The sequence below is a fragment of the Eutrigla gurnardus genome (genome assembly GCF_963514095.1).
Source record: "Eutrigla gurnardus genome assembly, chromosome: 13".
Lineage (NCBI taxonomy): Eukaryota > Metazoa > Chordata > Actinopteri > Perciformes > Triglidae > Eutrigla > Eutrigla gurnardus.
The window spans coordinates 8,844,431-8,858,423 of record NC_139936.1 but is presented as its reverse complement, the minus strand read 5'-3'; the positions used below and the strand labels follow the sequence as shown (position 1 = coordinate 8,858,423).

Here is a 13,993-nt window from a genome sequence, read left to right as displayed (position 1 = left end):
ACAGAGACGTCGGGTTCAAACACAGTAAAATTAGCTTTATTAGGCCTTTTGATGAGAGTTAACTAGTGTTTAATAAGGTTGAACACTCGGTACATCATGGCTTTAACTGCCGTTACGTGATGTTTTGCAAAAAACAGTTGACTTTTTGTGTGATATTGGTGTTGCAATGTGTAGTTTCTACAGAACATTTCATACAGTTTGGCTTTTTAAGCGGAGCAGTGGTTTTGTCTCGGTTTTTCAATTAGACTAGACTGTGGACCATTATGCAAGTCTATTGCATATAGATTACCTCTTGTATCCCCTCACCGTACACACACACAATCATCAAGACAAGGTGGCAGTGATAGGATGTCGTAGATGGTGACAGAGTTTGAGCAGCTGTTAAACAAGATCATTTTTTCTTTCTTTTCTTTATTATGGAGTCCTCGCTTCTTTACTTATTTTATTATACCTATGAAATAGAAAACTTTGTTCCTCATAATCTCACTGGGTCTCATTTCTCACAGTAGGTGAATCGTTCATATGGTTGCCAGTTTCCTGAAGTAGATTTTATCAGGATATTAGAAAGCTTAATTTACTATACAGCAGGGCATAAATTCTATGAATGCTGTTTGGTGAATGAGCTTGAAGAGAACAAGGTATTAAACTCGATTCACAACAAGCCTTTTATGTCATCTCTGATTGTAGAAGGTATTTTTCCCACAACTGATACAAATCACAGGTCATATTGTTCTCATCATTTCTTTGACCGTGAATGCTAATAATCGTGGCATCGGAGGGGATTTTAAGTTATGAGGGCATTTTATGTTAAGAACTTTTAACAACACGCAAAAATTAAGTGTTTAAATCGTCAACAAGGCAGCTTTATGAAATATACTTTGGTCTTTATTTTTGTCTGCCAGAGGACGTGGCATGAACTCATTTGGTTAACAGTGCTAGAGCAGGAATCCTCTTAAGTGTTAACAGCATGCATTTGTTTTTAGGTTGGAAGTTTCCATTCAGACGAACCATTCTCAGCTGAAACACTGTCGTGATCAGCTGGACGCCTGCTCTGGAATTGGATAATGATGACAGATAGATGAGGAACATTATATCCTGCCCTGCACCGCGCTGCACACACACTTGGGCTTATTTTACACAACACCAGGTTCTTCTTTTGGGAAAGGGCTAAATAAAATGTTATTTAGAGGGAACATTGCTTTGTCCCTATTTAAAGTGACGCAGACGAATTCTCAGAGCTCCCCAAAGCACTTTCCAATAGCGTATTTGTGGAAACCAAAGCTTAGTGTGGGTGCCTTTTCAAACGTTAGGGCACCCTAGGGGTTTGAAGCAATCTAAAATAGCATGTTTTACAATGTATTCATTCCTTTTAGGGCAGGATAGGGACGCATTGCAAGGTGGCTGGTTATCTGAATGTCTACTTTTTCTTTTATTTCATCTTGAGTGGACAATCATGCATGACATGACAGTATTTCAGATGAGCCTCCATCACGCACCAGCCAAGCACCGAATGGAACATTGCACCTTAGGCTCCACAGACTCCGTCCTTCTTCCCCAACCAACCCACCCTCCCCACCTCAGCTCCCACAAACAAAGCAGGTGATGCTAATGTTAGTGTTGAGCTGTTGATGGGGACAACAGGGGGTACAACCTGTCCCCGACCATCACTGATGAGCCAGCTGATGAATGACACATCGCTGCTAATACACCTAAAGTGCGGTTGTCTGGGAAATGAGACAAAGATGAACGCTTTGTGCAGGCGGTGCCATGTCCCCATCCCTTTGGACACCAGTTTCTCTGGCAGTGTGGGTGGACTTGAAGAGCTGAGGTCTTTTTATAGCAGTTGATCACCTTCCTGTGTCCTTACTTGAGTTTCATTTTGTGGAAGTGGAATGCAGTCTGTTATGTGCATCCTGTCGGGGAAGAGGGGTTTTGTGTCGTGCACAAGGTGAAATCGAGGCACTCTGACACACAGGATCAGGAAACTTCTTGGCTATTAAGAAGAAGGATGGAATCATATCTGCTTCTGTGAGTCAAATTCCCAGTAGAACATGCATTAGCAAATCTTATCTGCAAGGATCACAGTCTGCTGTGACTTAGAAATGCTGCCTCCACCACCCAGTCATTGAAGTGCTGCCTAGTGGACTTCCTCCTGGTGGCCTTTCCATATTCCATATTAATTGTGAGGCTGTTGCTGACCATCAAAGTCTAAATCACAATTAAATTTGAGCTATTTTACTGTTTTTCTCACCAGTTTGGTGTTAGTATGGACCATACATGCCTTTTTATATTTGTTTGTGTTTTGTTGTACTCCGCCCCCAAGCCTTACAGCGCGGTGACTCATATGGATCATGTAAAATTAAAGTGACAGTGCTGTTTCATGTCACTTTACCCACACTCTCATTCCTTTCCCATTGGCTGCAGACACCTGATTTCTCTGAGGCTAAAAATAGACTCCTTCAGACCCAAACCCCCCCTCCTCTGTGCCCCCCCCCCCCCCCCCCTTTTCATCTTTTTTCCTCCCGGTGTACAAGCTTTTATTGGGAAGTCTCTCCGCATTATGCCCATACTTTGCCTCCATGTGCCATAAAACTGCACCTCTCTATTCAAAGTGGTGTGTGTCTGTATGAGAGACATGTCAGAATCCTTTATGCCTTTATGGTATAACTGATAGTTTCTGGTTTTTATAACACTGATAGGAAAATCCCAATGTGATAAATCCTCAGCGCTGAAACCTGACCTCTGAAACCATCAAAATGTTGGCCAAAGTTATAGGACCATGCGCATCTTTGAAAATGGCCTTTTATGGTCAGTATGAGAGACAGCCTCTGTCTTTGGTCATCGGACAGCACACTTTTTTTCGTGGTACACAAGAGGGTTTGAGGTATTTCACCAAAGGGCAGCAGATGGCCTCAGCTTTTCATGAGCAGCTTTCTTATCATTGACAGGTAATTTGCCTTTATTTATGGCGTGAACACATGCCAACTCACTGAACTGATGACTGTGATTCAAATTTCTTTAAACCAGAAACCTAAGACTGAAGCAATAGCTGAGACAGATGGGGATTGTTGTGCTAAGATCAGAGTCGTGTTTCATCCCTTAGCAATGAAAGGTCAGTCTTATGTTACACTACCTTTCTGGATGAAAGCTGATAAGAGATATTCTGTCTAATAAAGGCACAGTAAAAGTAGTAAACACACTATTTCAGCTTTCCAATATCTCATTGTTTCTCACTAGTATAGTTGTTGTCTGATGCTTGCACGTTAATGTGTTCTTCTGCCCCCAATTCACTCCAAAGTGTTCACATCCAGTTTCCACACAGCCCATAAAGCACGAGAAATTAGGGCAATAAGACCAATTCCTCCCACGGATTCAATCGATTCAATATTGGTATTCTCCTGTGCGTGTCTCTATATTCCTCTCACTCACTGCTAGATCGTTGAAAAGGGAGTTATTAGTAGTCCACTGGGCTGTGTGTCACGCTGGCCACTGTTTGTTTTTTTAATTTAGCATTCTGCTATGTAGAGAATATTCCACCTACATACAGCATATCACAGTAGCATACATAGAGTTTGAGGATGTATTAGAACCAGTCATTGCAGGCTGTTGTTGTAGCTGGAGGGCAGAAACCAGAGTGCTGTGGAAATGAGCCGAGGTGGGGAACAAGAGACATTGGCAAAGTGGAGACAGGAGAAATAGCAAAAAGAAGTATCTGCCCCGGCAGCGTCTGGTCTCTACTTTTCTCCTCACTCTGACTTCATCTTGGCAGCCAATAAGGAAACAGCCCTGGGTCTCCATGGTAACCCTGTTCAAGCAATGCTGGAGAGGATAAAAGGGCAGAAAAGGGAATACATTTTGGCCTTTTTGTAGAGTATAATGCATTTAATTTCTCTTCTTTGATGGTCATTCAGAAAAATTGCGTTGCCAGTTATGTTTATTTTTTTTCATCTAGGAAACTAAAAACCTGACTCAATAGACAGACGAAAAGGATTCTGTATATTGACCTTTTTATTTTGTATGCTTCAAATACACTGCTCAAAAATAATTAAGGGAATACTTGCTCATCACAGTATTACATTTCCATTTAGGAAGCACACAGATTGTGAACCACCAGCAGGCTACGGGTGTGCTTGTTTCTGACCAAACTGTCAGAAATTGACTCCAGGGGGAAGCATGGGGGGCTGACGTCCTCTAGTGGGACCCGTGGTCACAGCCCAGCACTGTGCAGCTCTATTGGCATTCGCCAGAGAACACCAGAATTGGCAGAGTCTGGAGACGCTGTGGTGAACGTTATGCTGCCTCTAACATCATCCCGCATGACCGATTTGGTGGTGGGTCAGTGATGGCCTGAGAATCATATACTTGGAGGATCGCACAGACCTCCATATCATAGCCAACCCTGACTGCTGTTACTGGGATGAAATCCTCAGAGTGATTGTCTGACCGTATGCTGGTACAGTGTAATTTCAGCCTGTGATTTAAATGTTCTACTTTTCTGTCGGTGTGATTTTGAATCCAGCTCTTAATGGGATAATTACTTTGGTTTCCATTGACTGTTGTACAGACATTTTCCATTGTTTGTTTGTGTGAGACTTTTGCTGTTTCCAGACGTTTGTAAAGCATCATTCTAATAACAATTTAACTTAAACTTTTTTGGAACCTTTCATCATTGAGTTATTACAAGCTGGTGGATTATTAAAATCCTGCATTTTAAATGTCTGATGCGTGTGAAGCTGGTTGAATTTGGCTATAGACTGATTAAGTTAGTGTCGTCCCACTGCAATAACAAGTCTCCGCAACATCACTGTAGTACTTCAAACAGTCAAAGCCACTTTGCACTGTTATGAGAGATTGCTAGTGGCAATGATGCTGGCAATCCATTAGTTGTTATTCCTCCAAGCCTTTGTGCTTTTGTGTTGGTGGTGAGCAAGTACTCAGCAACAGGCTCCACATTAGCAAGAAGGCCTTGATTTGAATCAGCATATTGTTGCTGACAAACACTCATAGAGTGGCTGATGGAGATGTTGAAGAGAGATTGTCTGAATCCACAAAAGCATTTCCTGCCCTATGGTCTGTAGGCTACCAAAATGAGTTAATAGTATGGACAGAATTCTTGGGAAGCAATGCTTTTTTTCCCTTCTGTATCAATCCGAGTTACATAAGAGTGCAATGTGCATAGTTGATTTAGGCTCTCTGAGTGCTCGGAGAGAATGACAGCGAGGGGTGATCCTCATTTAACCTTGGAACATTACTGATTAATCCAAGTGTAATTTGCATATAAGGTCATCTAATTTTGGATTTCAGAGTGAAGCGTGGCGTTGATGAGAGGGAGAGGGAGAGGGAGAGAGAGTATGTAGCAGGCCGGGTTTTGGAAAACGATGGGCTGATGAGCACCGCTGGGGCATAAGAAAACAATGGCTCCACTTATTAAGAAGAATTTAAAATACATGCTTTGGGGGTATCTAATGTAAACTTTACTTAATTGTCCATCCATTCAAATCTTCAAATATAGTGAGATTCACTGCCGTGGAATGAGTCCATGTTTGCCATGAGATAGACCAAAAATAACTGGCACAATTTTAAGCAGTAAATAATTAGTTGTTTCTTGCTTTAGATTGATCTGTTGTCATAAGTGTTAAGAATGGCTAGCCTAATCCATATGCCGACAAAAACTCAGTTTTTGTTGTAATATTCTTTGTAAAATTCTGCTTTCCTCGTGCGTCGCTACTAGTTCGTTCTCTGTGTAAACGAGAGTCATTTTTAGAAGCAGTTCTTACTTGCAGGGTTGCTGTAGGAGGAAGAGGAGAAGGAGGAGGAACACAATGGAAGAGATGCTCACTTGAGTATTTTTAGCGCTCCCCTTGTACAGCAGTGATGAGTAAAGAATAAGGGCAGGTTGTGCATCCTACCTCCTTAGCCTGTGGAGGAGTGTGGGCCCGAGGGATAGGAGGAGTGATGGCCTCGTTCTACGGTGCATCATGGGAGCTTACTGTACCGTATGTGGCACAAGATGACGCACCATTATTTAATGGGACTTTGTTTGTTTTCCCCTGCATTTACATGATCATACCACTCTGCTGGCTAATGGCACTGCTAGTGAAACTGGTTGCGCATGTTGTTGCAGTGTGTTTTTTTGTGTGGTGCCCTCATGTCTGATACAAAAAGATCTGGTCTTTGGAGATCACATTATGTTGCATCTGCATCTGCCCGTTTTGTTAGCTCAGCCTCAGTTCAAATTGCTTAAAATGACGGATCACTGAAAATGTTTTCCCCGCGTTTGCCCTTCTGTTATTTGAGTCGTGCATCGTGTGGTACATCATACAAACAGGCCCAACCACTTTTTGAATATGGAGAAAAGATGAATGTTTGCTCACTCCTTTAGTGCTTTACTGAAGACAAAGAAGGAGCAAAACATGGTCTTTGTCAGGTAGCCTTCAAACAAACTACACCTGTAAACTGAATAGAAATATTCTAGTCGCGACCCGAGTATTAAAAAGGATAAGAGGTTTAATTATCGTGTGTTAAGGGTAAAATGTATTCATTAAATTAATTCAAAAATGATTAAAAGCCTGCATGTTCACAAATATGGTATGGATAAAAGTTGAAGCTTAAACACCGTAATACAATTTCATTTATAGATGGAAAATAAAAGTAGAAAAGAAGAACACATATCCCATCCCTTATTAAGCCCTTAGCAGGCACGTTTTGTAGGATGTAAACTCATTTTGTTTTTCAGTAATCTGTGCCACATAGTTTATATTTATCTCAGTTATAGCCCTGATTAATGATGCGTCATCTTTTGTCCTTAATAGAAGTGTGCTTGTTCAAAATATGCTTCCTGGCCTCTTTGGTCATTGCAGGTGGATGGTAAACTCCATCACTTTGGCCACAGAGTGCACGCAGCCCAGCCCGTACAGCATCGTCTTAAGCCTTTTGACATTTTAACCAGATAGGTGGATAAGCCCATCAACTTAATCAAGGGTTCTTGTCACAGGCTGAAGCTGTGTTTGCAGTGGTTGTCATAGCTGAAGTTGTCTCTGCAATGTCAAGGCAACGCTGTGTGAAAGTGATCTAGGATATTTTGGGCAGTCCAGGGGCTAACATTTTCCACTTGTATTTTAAAGGGGTCTTGCTCCGGGTCAGTCATGAGGGAACCCCTGCTCCCCCTCCTCCAGCTCCTCTGGGATCCAGCACCTCCTCTATTGCTCCGGCTCAAAGTGGTGCTCTTTAAAACATGGCTAAATTTAAAGGAGCGCCCCCATTCTGGCCTTTTGGGGGGGAAAGCCTCCTGCGAGTCAACACCTCCCTCCCAGTATTTTGCTTTTCTGTCGACAGCAAGGTCCAGCTGTTGCTCTGTGTCCTGTTGTCAACCTGCCTGGTGTTCTTATAACTTTCAATCCTAAGATATCGGTTGCACCTTCAGACAGAGTTAGCAATGCCACTTTCCATTATTGTGATACAGGACACCCTGGGCTGGCAAGGAAAATGGATCTCGATAAAGGTTTAGGCGGAAGTGGGAGCCTCTGCTCTGTGGCAGATAATCTTTGCTTCTTGGAGTAAGCAGGTTTCATCTGTTGAGGTCAGACACTTATCCCTGTTTAGAGGTGAGCAGATGTGCACATCTTTGAGCGCTTGTTTGTTCCTGCCGGCTCTAGGAGTCACACAGATGTAGCCGTGTTTACGGCTACCGTCCTTTTGGCTCCTGCGGTATTTAGCAACATGAAACCTGAAAAATTCAGAGAGCTACGCCTCTGAAATGAGCTTTCACTGCTGTTTATTCGTGTTCATTCAGTTTTTAAATAGAGTGTCTATGTTATATTTAAGCTACTGTGTGGGAGTGTGGGGCAAAACGTAGCCTACATGAGCAAGATAAAGGCATGGTTTATAATGCAGGAAAGAGCAGTAAGAATTATGCACACCCTCAGGCTGTTTAAGTCAAGAAGACTATTGACAAAAAGATATTTAGTTTACAGACAGCATTTGTTCTATACAGGGCAAAATAGTTTTTAGTTGAGGATGAGGACCGTAGAAGGAAATGTGACTTCAAACATCAGTATTCACGTATTACTTTAAAGCAGATGTGTATTATTTCATTAGTTGGTGTCAATCTGGAATAATCTCCAGAGTGATTTAAAGGGTTGTATAAATATATTTCAAAGAAAGTTCCATAGTTCCATATATGAAGTGTCAGGTATGCTGTTTCCTTAGTTAATGATGAATTATTGTGTATGGCTCTTGATTCTTCTTTTTCAATTACGGATTAAGGATTGTTTGTAAGTAACTGTAATTTACAAACCATCTAATTATGTTGTTAATATATTCAGTTTTGAGTAAGGCGCAGGCAAAATAGGATTTCTCTTGTTTCTTGGAATGTGCAAATAGAGTTGTGTTTTCATTGTGAACCTGTTTAAAAAATATATATAAATGAAATGAATGCCTGGAGGATTTATTACCTCCTAACCTCCTCCACCTTCTGGGTAGCAGATGAGGTAGTCGCAGCATTATAAGGGGGCACAGTCCAGCCACAGCTGGCCACACGTTTAAGGAGCTGAAAAAACAGTGGTGGGCAGAGGTACCAAACGCAGTCCTACTCAAAATGTCTTTGTAGCTATCGTTGCCTTCAATTTTGTCAAAAAACGGGAGCAGGAACATTGGAGGGTGCTTTGTGATGAGCGCTGTGCAGTGGTGTGTGCTGCTATTGCGTCACTGCCTAGAGGGGGGCACAGATGTATTTTTAGAAGGGAATGAGCATATTCTCTGAACAAACAACGTCAAGCACTCTGCTTGCGTATGCTAGGATTATTGTGACCAGGCTATTTTTAAGGTGTGTGTGTGTGTGTGTGTGTGTGTGATTTTTTTTCTAGGTCAAGCATGGTGCCAGTACACTCTTGAGGCTGCTGGTGGATCATGTATTGCAGGTCCGATGCTGTGCACAGCATCTGCATTGGTCACAAAAGAATGAGTGAAATAGACAAATTTGAACAATCAGGCAGTTACAGCGTTTATAGGTCTGTATCTGCAACACACATATTGATTATATTTGTGAAGCAGTCAGACACACTTGAAATCCACTCAATCTGCAGTGTATAATTAAAGGACAAGATATTACACACTCTATCTAAGCCACAAGCATACATTTGTGTGATAATTCTGTTTGATAAATAACTAACTATCCACATCCCAATTTGAAACTACTCATAAACAGACAAATTATGTAACAACACATTTTTGTGGGAATGAATTTGGGTGTGTCCATCTTTGGCTGTTGCTGAGTTGATGAGCCAGAATTCGCGACATAACTAAAACTACTAAAAGCAACGCAGAAACAAAACATGAAAAAAGGTTGTGTTTCTCAACACTACAGCGACAAGAGATTGTGGGGAGTTAGGGGAAAGCGGAAGTTAAAATAAACAGAATATCTGACTAACAATTATGCAAAAGACCAGATGTCAAAGGTTTCTTTTAAACATGTCCATCCTGGTTTGCTGCGTTAACTTTAGCTGCATTATTGACAGGACTTTATCCCACATTCATGAAACTATGAATATATATTTTCATAAATACAAAGATGGATTGGCATACCCTGCTGATATATTAAGGACGTAGGCCAAATACTTTCTTTCAACATGTTTTTGTTTCTCAAAATTGAGCAAAACTTAAATAATTTTATTAAAAGTTATTAAAGGAACTTTTAAACTTTTTTTTTTTAACTGAAATGCAGATAATGCAAGATACAATATACAGGTTCAAAAAATAATTATTTAAACTTCTGCAACTATTTTGAGTCATTTTGGAGGAAAAGTCAGCATGCGTTCTGAGAATTTTTTTTTTACCTTGCATTCTATTGACTATTGAAATAAAAAAAAGCAGATTGATGAAGTTGGTAGTTATCTGCAGCTCTAACACACCACATCAACCCACATTGAAACTGTTGCCACGTTGTTGAACCATGCTTCATGTAGATTATGATGCTGTTTATCATTAACACTGTTAACCAGGATGAACACTGTGACCTTCACCTCTAAAGCCTGGCATCCGAGCTGCAGGCTTTGCTCTGGGTTTCCAGGCTAGCCTAGTTTCATCCCAGTCCTTTCAAAGAGTAGTTTTCAGCAAAACATGGCTTTCTGCTCTAATTTTGACAATGTGTTGTTCTTGTGTAGTGCAACAACATTACATAGAAATCTATAGAAGACCATATACAAATGTAAGACCTCCCAGGCCGTTATTAAAAACATCTGCTTCAGATTGAGACGGTACACAGGCTCCATCTTTGTCCTGGCAATGTGTTTGCAAGCTTATTAAGTGAATGTGTCTTCAGTGGGGAGTTGTGGGGGCGTGGACCAGAGCTTTTGCTGACACCAGGAGCCTCACCAAAGCTGGCCTTTGTTCACTGGATAAGTGACGCAGTGGGAATATTAGTGTAATTAGTGTGATTAGACAAACCAGCCGGGTGCCAGAGCAAGGTCCAGTTCCTGCTATAGGTCAGAAAAAGAGTGAATGTTGGGGTTATGCAATGCTTCGTAAACACATTTGGACAGAAAAAATGTAGGCAGTGCCAGGACGGTCTTGTTGTCGCCCGTCACACATGCAATCAATACAGTTTCACCAGCCAAGGTCCTGTCCTGGTGCTTTCACCATCTGTATCTGATTGTACAATCCCTTCATTAACTAGACTTTTAAGTCTTTGTTGAATTATTAACAGGTGTGGAGAAAAACATGAAGGATTCAGCGTATAGTGTTGGTCCTTTTCTGCTCCAAGGACTGAAGTCTCCCTTTACAAATACTCAGTAAATGTTCTTCATCGCTCATTTTGACGGAAGCGATCTTTCACGTCTCAATTTCCTCCTCTTCAAGTAACGTGCCACCTTAGCTGACAGCGTATACAGTCAAGATCTTGTTTTGTACTCGCTTGACTTTGGATCTGTTTTTCCTCTCAGCTGTCAAAAGCAGACTTCTGCAACTCACGCCACCCACACGTCGGTTATGTATAGCCCACACCTACCCCTATCTGCCCAGTGGTTTGAAAACAATGCTTTGTGTAAGTCTAAGGCTGCTATTTGTGAAACCGCGATCATGCATAGTGGGTTCTTACAATGTTACGTAAGGCTCCCCACTCAACTGTAATCCCTCTTACACTGAGTGAGCCCCCCATGTGACAGTGCTGAAGTGTTGGGAGAGACAGGGTGGCTGTTGGGACCGTCGGTAAGGCACGGGTGCTCTCTGTAGACTCCAGCAACCTGCCCCCCCCCCCCCCCCCTACACACACACACACACACACACACACTGAGCTGTGGCCTGTGTATAAGAAGAGAAGTTTATTCTGGAAAATGCCTTACTTGGATCTGAGACGCTGGATGGAGACGCTGATGCTCTTCCTCGGTACCAGGGTTTGAACCAGACCTACAGTAATTATATTGAACCTATTTAATGAATGATACTCCGACTCTCCTCTCTTCATCTGCCTGTGAGCCACGAAAACTTTGTCCTCGGTTTATGTGTATAGGAATCTTGCAGCTTCTGAAATTGGTCTGTGTGTTGTTATCCTTTGCGAGTGATTTAATGTTTTTTGTTGCTGATCGAAGCTGGTTTCTGCTTTTGAGTGATGGATGTTGATGAAGAATGTTTTTTTTTTTTAATGGAGTCCCAGAAATCAGACCAGGATCAGCAGCATGTTTTGACTCTAACGAACACTCCTGACTGGATGTCTGCAGGCATTTATTTAAAAGTATATTCGCAGCTTAAGTTCCTAATGCTTTGATTTGTTTCTTCCCCCACAGGAACTGTCAATGTGGACTTCAGCTGGTGATTTGACAAGTCACATATAGGAGCCCCGAGTCTTTCCTGTCCCCTCTCCCCCTCCCTTCCCTCCCTCCCCCCCTTCCCTTGTCAATCTTCTCCCCGATCCCCCTCTCCACCTCCTCCAATATTCACCATGCTTATCAAGGAGTACCGCATCCCCATGCCCATGAGTGTGGAGGAGTACCGCATCGCCCAGCTCTATATGATCCAGGTGAGCTCACAACGGCGTATTACCCACCAAATGTTCACCCACACACACCTAGCCGAAACCGGGAGTCAAAAACAAGCAGAAAGAGAGGAGAAAAAATGACAAGTGTGATCGCAGCGTGCCAAATTATGAACTGATTGGTCACACGGTCTGACGTCAGTGGAGTAATGGAACAAAGAGAGCTTGTGTGCTGATAGATTAGCCAATTTAAACTCTCTGAAGCTGGCTGTTTCCAGCCGTCATAGACTGCATGTTTCTCCAGGAGGAGGGTGGGAGCACCTGACTTTCACTATAAACTTGGTGCAGGCACAACGGAGATGCTTTGACTGTGTCGGTCAGATTAATTTGTCTAACGAGGCCCTTAGCTGGAGTCTGGGGGTCTGCGTAAGAGCTGTAGGGTTTACAGTTCCAGGCAGGAACGGCTTGATTTCTACCGCTCTAGTTATCCTGTGTGCCGACACATTGTACTTCATACTTCATATGTACATGAAGGAGGATTTATTTAATCCGGCGGCACTGCCAGGTGCTCTGTGAGCAGCCGTACCCAGGAGAGGCATGGAGAGCATTCACAATGACTTGGACTGTGGTAAAAACAAATTCTGCATTGTTTAGTTACTATTATTTAGACATGTTTTTTTGACACATTTGGGTGTTCAGGTGCATTTTTGTGTTTCAGATTCTATCGTTGGTTTTTCAATTTTTACGCTGACCTTAACACCAAACAACGGTGGTGTTGGGATTTAAGCTGCATTGTTGTTTAATGTGAATCACAAGTGGTTTTTACGTTTGTTGAAGAGCAGGTTGATGTTACAGACCTGTTTGGTCAGGGTGAGGCATTTTTATGGTTTCAGTGTGTCTTGCTTCTTTAGTGTCTTAATTGTATATTGTGCTGGTTATGTCACTGAAGGAGTGCTGTCATCAGGAAATGATAATTAAGACGTGTATGAAATATTCATAGCGCAGTGTCAAGTGAAGTGAGTAGTAGTTTGAGTTATAGGGATCTTCCATGGGAGCTGGGCAGCACTGCAGCCCTCAGGGAGCAACTCAATTGGACAAGTTAAACATTTAGGACGTGCGTAAGGAAACCCCAGCATGCTTTCAAGTTGTTTACCATCTCACAGAGAGGCCTCTGTTAATCTTACACCTAAATTAATTAATCTTTATGTTGACAAAGCTGTCTAAAATACATATTCACTCCCTGGTATAACAATATTTTCCATTTACACCCCACCCCCCAAACACAACAGAGCAGACGGGTAATCCAGCTGAGCTGTAGAGGGTCGGAACCATGACTCAGCGGTAATGCCACGAAGCATGCAGACATGCGTTTCAAGACGGTACAAACTAAATAAATGATGTGAAACGCATAACTACAGTATTTGTTTGACCTGCCTCACTCCCAGGTCTTCCATATGCCCTGTGTTAGACCTGACCAGAGAGATATTACACATTACATTACATTATATAGTATCTTGAAAGAAACAGTTCACATGAGCATTCTTAAGGATGTAAGCAAATGATGGGGAAGGAATTCTTGCATTAGTGACCCACAGTTACCTTTCCCCCTGACCTCACCCTCTCTGCAAAGCCGTGTTGCTGTCAGGCTTTTGTCACTATGGCAACCATGACATCAGCAGAGTGCCAGTGGTCAGGTTTTGTTCAAGAGAGGGAGTGAATGAAATAAGGAAATGGAGGGAAAAGGGAGGGGAAGAAACGAGAGGGGCGGAAGGAAAAGGGATGGAGCAAGCTATAGTCTGAGCAGAGAGGATTTTGCTGGCGTGTGGATACCCTCGCTTCATGCTGTATGTTGCCAGGGTAACTGCAGCATGTAGGCCTGCGTGCGACTCATCTCCAGTGTAAGCTCCATAGATGAATTCAGGGGCCTTAGGACAGCCTGGCCATATCTGCACCTCAGCCAGCAATTCCCCACCCCATCTCTCCTCTCATTCCTTTGCTTTGCCTCTACAACGCCATTGTCTTATTTGA

The 13,993-nt window shown here is 42.4% G+C and overlaps 1 protein-coding gene across 4 annotated transcripts in view; it reads left to right on the top strand.

Moving 5' to 3' along the window:
- LOC311023333 (membrane-associated phosphatidylinositol transfer protein 2-like) overlaps nucleotides 1-13,993 on the top strand; it is a 38,935-nt gene that overhangs the window by 3,674 nt on the left and 21,268 nt on the right. For all 4 annotated transcript variants that reach the window (XM_084025094.1, XM_084025092.1, XM_084025093.1 and 1 more), the window contains exon 2: nucleotides 11,778-12,010. In XM_084025094.1, coding sequence (XP_083881220.1) covers nucleotides 11,933-12,010 — 78 coding nt within the window. In that variant the 5' untranslated portion in view covers nucleotides 11,778-11,932. The remainder of the gene's footprint in view (nucleotides 1-11,777; nucleotides 12,011-13,993) is intronic.